At 40.9% G+C, this 6,092-nt stretch overlaps 1 protein-coding gene across 2 annotated transcripts; it reads left to right on the forward strand.

Moving 5' to 3' along the window:
• Positions 1-611: 611 nt before the first annotated feature.
• LOC123967088 (RNA helicase aquarius-like) lies at positions 612-5,322 on the forward strand. 2 transcript variants are annotated; one of them, XM_046043113.1, is made up of 3 exons: positions 612-963; positions 2,202-2,312; positions 4,875-5,322. In XM_046043113.1, exons 1-3 carry the CDS (start codon positions 814-816, stop codon positions 5,139-5,141), a joined length of 528 nt encoding a protein of 175 aa, XP_045899069.1. In that variant the 5' UTR covers positions 612-813; the 3' UTR covers positions 5,142-5,322. The 2 variants fall into 2 exon arrangements, with proteins under 2 accessions (XP_045899069.1, XP_045899068.1); XM_046043112.1 differs by having other exon boundaries at positions 663-963; positions 4,872-5,322.
• Positions 5,323-6,092: the final 770 nt, after the last annotated feature.

The raw sequence follows: 6,092 nt of genomic DNA on the forward strand, positions 1-6,092 counted from the left end.
GATGCCCATCCAAACACCTAAAACACACAATACTAAGATTTATTACATACTAAAATATGTTGAAGGGTCCTCCCTCTTTTCTCTTGGTTCACTTTGTGAAAGAGCACATTTTTGCCTCTCTTCCACCATGTGTAATGTTTACAACTGTGATTATAACAGAGTACAATATGTGGATCTGTATTATGAGAACAATTTTTTTTTAAGTACACATTGTATCTTAAATTTGGGCTTACTGTGGGTTCAAATGCAGTGTTTAGCATGTTTTTTTGCTGTTTAACTTGGGCAGACAGACCTTCAGTGGTATTCCTCTAAAATAGGGCTGGTAAACAACCACTTTGACTACTCCAGCAAGCCAAACAGGTTTCCTCCATTCTCTGGGAAATGACTCCTCTGTCTCTAATCTCTTAATTCTACTGGATGGCAAGAAAAAGCAACCTATCTGCCCTCTCTTGTACTTTCCCACCTCTCGCTCTCTTTGTCTGCCTTGTTTATCACTACCCTTTGCCTTTCATTCTTTTATTTCTCTCTTAGCTTCTATAGTTGTCTCTTTCATTTGTTGCTGCTTATCCTTCACTAAACCTCTCTCTTCCTACACTGCCGTCTCCCTTCCTTGACAATCTTGACATGATCCTTTGTCTTTGATCCCTTTACTTCAGTTTTTGCCCCTCTTCTCCTCTTCCAATTTCACACTTTCCTCCCCCACCCCTGCCACTTCTCAGATTTTTCTTTTCTCCCCTTGTGTCAAACCAATTTTCAGCTCTTATTTTTTTTTCTCTATCACTCCACAGGGATGTGAGGCGTCTGGTGGTAGCCATGTCAAGAGCCAGACTGGGCCTGTACATTTTTGCCCGGGTGTCGCTGTTCCAAAACTGCTTTGAGCTGACTCCTGCCTTCAACCAGCTTACTGCCAGACCTCTGCAGCTGCACATCAGACCGCATGAATACTACAGCCAGGAACAGCCTGTACGTAGACTCACGCATGCACTCTCAAAGCACAATAATCTTCTACTCTGTTAAATTTGGCAGATAATGAAGCATTCAAGCTCCAGATTTGCTGATAAGAACTGAGCTTACTCTTCCACATGTTACACATCAGTGCCCATTCCCATATAACTCTTGCCACAGCTCCCCGGCTCTGTCTGATCCTGCCTCTATATTCTGAATGGCATCTTCATTCCCCTTGGTCCTCACTGGTCCCAAGTCTTACTGGAGCTTTACTCATAGGCCATGGTCTGTTAACAGCATTCTGCAGGGGCCATCTGCAAGCATGGGAAACACGGGCCTGGCTATAATTAACCCCCAAAGGTCAGAAGGCAAAACCACTCTCCTAAATCCCGCCATGCCAGCATGAGACGACTATTGTCTGGTCATTGTGTCTCACTGACTGGCGTGTGTGGCAACAGGGGTGTCTAAAATACCCCATAGCCTCTGACACTTCCTCTGACTCTAGAGTGTTCATCCCCATGGGGGACAGCTCTTTTGGGCACACACATGTGGCCCCTGCTTAGCCCATCTATCTGGAGTCAGTAAACCCCTGCAGATTAACAGTCAGATTTATTGTCTGGCAACACTCAACCAGAACTTTCACAGGCTAGTTAACAGTGCTGATTCATAAGCAGTTATAAATAAAGCAAAACACTGCTGCTTAATGCTCCATATGGATATGTACATATTTTCAGCACTGTTAGATAGCATTGGACAGACGGTAAAGCTTGATGTCTAATCTCAGTCAATCACTAAGAAACACATTAATGCCCTGATGGTTTTACTTATAGTTTACAGCAATAAAACCACCCACAGTTAAGTTTTACAGCACTGAAGCCGTCAGTTCATTCACTTTGCCACGATGCTCAAATGGCCTCTGCGGGCATCACCCCTGTATTTAGGAGGGAATAGCCCAATACATTAAATATTCTGCTCGCCTCACTCCTCAGTTTAGGCTGTAAAACTCTGTCTGCATACTAATATTGTCAAATTACAAACTCTGCATCCTTGACTCCTTTTGATAGTATGTGAGCAGTGATGTCTAGAGGCGGCAAGTGAGAAATTAGCTTTGAAATAACAAGCAGGTAGCGGGGCTGCTGAACTGCAATTTCAATGCACATTTACATTAGGTGAATAATTTACCATGTGGTGCATGAAAGAATGACAAGACAGATGTTCATTATCATTCCTTTTACAACACACATTCCTTCCCTCAGAGAGATTCTTCTGGACAACCAGATCAAGTCATCAAGAACATGCCGGAAATGACCAACCTGGTGTACAACATGTACATGCACATGATCCAGACATCCCAGAAGTACAGACAGGTAAAAACCTTTGATATAAACAATAATGAAGAGTGTTGAAGATCAGGCATGCAAACTCCTCACAATTCACCGTTTTGAGACCAAAATGGATCACCTATGTGATTTGTGCAGATCCTATGAGGAAATATTTTGGGGTGGGGGGATGTCGTTGGTCGGTTATATCAGCCTATAAGGACTTTGGTTATATATCTACCGAGTCCACTCTAGTATGAGCTTTGCAGCTTCACAGCTGCATATGCCTAACCAGTCGTCACTCCTAATGGCTAAACCTGACAGCCAATCTGGGGCAGAGCAGGGTGGGTGTTTTTTCAAGTCCCCTACACTGCGGAGTCTGACAGCTGAACACGTTAGGACGTTACTGCTGAACAAACTCTCCGTCGGAAAGCAAGCCTGATGTAAGATATAAGTAAGCTAGCTTACAATATTAACTGTCCTTCCAGGTACAGTAAAGTAGCCAATTTTATAACTTTGCCCACTTTTAATAACCAATAATATCAGCTAAGCCAATTGTTCTTTAAAGAGACCAGTAGCTATATGTATGGTAGGTTAAAGTCAGCAAGAGAAAAACGTGTAGGCATCGTTGTAGTTTACACTGGAGACGCTGGGGTCATGTCCCCACCTCCTTTTTAAATGGCTGATTTTGTCCCCATCCCTTTTTTTTAAAGCATTTGTTAAAAATGTTCTGAATAGCTTGCAACCAGAAATGATAAATAACAAATGAAAATGCTTTGAGAAAAGTTAATTTGCACTTATTTATTTAACTTAAGAAAAAAAAATCAAGCTACGATATATATAATAATAATAATAATAATAATAATCCTTATTTGTAGAGCGCTTTTCAAAAACAAGTTACAAAGTGCTTTAACAAGTGTAAAGAATAATATAAAAAAAAAACAAGATAAGAGCATGAAAAATTAATATAAAATTAGTAAAATACAATAAAATAAAAGGGATAAAATAAAGTCAAATAAGATCGGGAAAAGCTCTCAAGCTAAGTTTTAAGAAGGGACTTAAAAGAGTTCACTGACTCAGCCGACCTGATTTCCTCAGGCAGGCTGTTCCAGAGCCTCGGGGCCCTGACAGCAAACGCTCTGTCCCCTTTAGTTTTCAGTCGAGACTCTGGAACAGACAACAGACCTCTGCCCGAGTATCTCAAGGTACGTGCTGGTGAGTATGGGACTAAAAGAGCTTTAAAAGTGATCAATAGAATTTTAAAGTCAATTCTAAAACATACTGGGAGCCAGTGTAATGAAGCTAAAATAGGAGTAATGTGGTCATATTTCTTTGTTCTGGTTAAAAGCCTGGCAGCTGAGTTCTGGACAGTCTGGAGTCGATCAATAGATTTTTGGGTTAAACAGGTGAAAAGGCTGTTGCAATAATCCAGGCGTGATGAGACGAAGGCGTGTAAAATGGTCTCGGTGTCCTTAAAAGTTAACATAGATCGAATTTTAGCTATATTTCTAAGTTGATAAAAACATGATGACTGAAAAATGACCCCAAAACGTGCACACACTAGTCACGAACTTTACAACTTCTTGACACAGTTTCTTTTTGGACAAGTTTTTCGTTCTCTTATAATTTTAGATTTTGAATTGTCACCTGCCATCTGAATTTTGTGTTTCCCTTTTACATAAATAAAAACATTTCCACCATAAATTATTGCAGGAAAGGAAATTGGTGCATAAAATTTCAACAGAATGCAGGAAATTAAATGTATTAAATGGGGAGGACCCCTAGACCCCCTCAACTTATATATATTTCAGCATTAATTGTTTTCTATAAAGTAGTGTTAAAATATCTTCTTGTCTTGTTCTCGTGACACCAATATCGTGTATCATCTCCTCGTGAGCTCAGTGTATCGTCGCACCCCTAAGTACACAATTGCAAGTTATCTATACAAACATGTAAGCTTAAACTGACCCCTCAGACACCGTCTCTGTGTTTATCAGCTTGCGTGTCCTTCTCACCTTTTTTACCCCTGACCAGTTGCATGCCTGCAAAGATAAATTATCATTCAAAACAACCAGCAGTGCCATACTGTTGCTGTCTAATAGTAGTCTCATCTCCTTTCCTCAGTGCACCTGAGACGATTTAAAAGTGGTGCTTTTACTAACTTGAGTGTACGAACACTTTATACTAACACAATAACAACTGTCTGTCTTGTGATGCTAAAGCATTGAAGCAATGCTAAAAGCTATCACTGTCTCTCCCTGGTCGCTATTTTGGTATTTTTAAAAATTTAATGCAGCACTGTAAATAGGTCAGCTGAGAGAGAGAGAATTGTTGCACTTGTGAATGTGGAGAATTAACAGGCCACAAGCCAAGTAAATTAAGAGTTGATCTCAGGTGATTTTTACTCTACATTCAGTGTCACATATTGTCTCTTGTGCTAACATGAAGGAGGATTATGGCATGGAGGGAGAAAAAAGTAATTTCCTTTACATTGCCTTTAACATAGACTATATACCAGTAGATTTGATATTTAGTAATATATAATATTAAACATAAAGGTGGAAATATGGTTCCTACTCATTTTTAATCTTTTCCTTGGCTTCCTAGCAGCAACAACAGAAACTGGCTCTTCCTCCTCAACAAACCAAAACAGACACTGTGGTCGAGAAAGTGCCAGCTAGCTCTGGGGAAGCGCAGGAAGAAACCCCCATGGAGCAGGAAAACCCAGAAGGAGAGGCAAGCTTGGAACCAAACTCGGAGGACACCAGTGAGAAGAAGGAAAATCAAGATACAGTGGACCATGCTAAGATGCCAGAGCATCCCGGCAGAGACAGCGACAGTGACGGGGAGGACAGTGGAAAAGAGCAAGAGCAGTAGAGCGTCCACATGTGGGACTACTGACTAATTGAGGGGACCAAGTGGACTGTCCCTTAAGAAAACATTAGTGGGGTGATGATTTCATTTTCTACTGAAAGGAGATCCCAGTGATTATGTTGCTTTCAATTTTATAGAACATTTGTAACTATCAGTACTTTCATATTAAAAAATGGAAATCCTTCATTGTCTGACATGTTTTATTATATGTGCTTTACCAGAGCTGATAATACTCTAAGACACTCCTATATCCCTCTCACAAGCACACAATAACAAAGACACTCTACTGTCAACATGTTTAGGCCTTGTTAAAATCTGTCATGATACTTCCATCCATTCATCTGCTCCCCACTGCTTTAAGCACAACTGAAATCTCATTGGCTCAGCCTATACCAGCTACACAAGCTGCAACTAAGCTGCTATTGTAGGTCAGTCGCTTAACCCAAGGGCCAGTGTGCATGCTGGGGGATTTCAACTTGCCCTCAGGATGTACACAGTCACTCAACCAGCAAACCTTAAATCCTCTGCCATTCATAATTTTGTGTAGAGCACTAGCAGCACAGTGTTCTGCTGAATGATTTATATCAGCTGGATCAGTGTTGAGGTCTGACCACCATAGCAACAAAATAATTTGAGGCTTAAATATTTGTGTTGACATCAGAACATCTATTCAAAAGTCAAGTTCCAACCCAGGTCTTGGTAATGTAAACCTAAATCCTCTTAAAGTGAAGAGGTTAACACAGTCCACAACCCTGCAGGCAAAAACACAGACTGGAAATTCATTCATTATCATGCACCAGAGGTTGGTTGATGTTACATCATACCTCCGGCAGGCTGTGAGAACATGTCAGCGGCACAGCTGCTCTTGCCTGGGCCAGTCTGAAGACCTGATGGAGAACCATGTGTTGATAGATGTGGAGAGACATATTTTTTGCATTCAGTCAAGTGTGGAGC

Source organism: Micropterus dolomieu, unplaced genomic scaffold, assembly GCF_021292245.1.
Source record: "Micropterus dolomieu isolate WLL.071019.BEF.003 ecotype Adirondacks unplaced genomic scaffold, ASM2129224v1 scaffold_10, whole genome shotgun sequence".
Lineage (NCBI taxonomy): Eukaryota > Metazoa > Chordata > Actinopteri > Centrarchiformes > Centrarchidae > Micropterus > Micropterus dolomieu.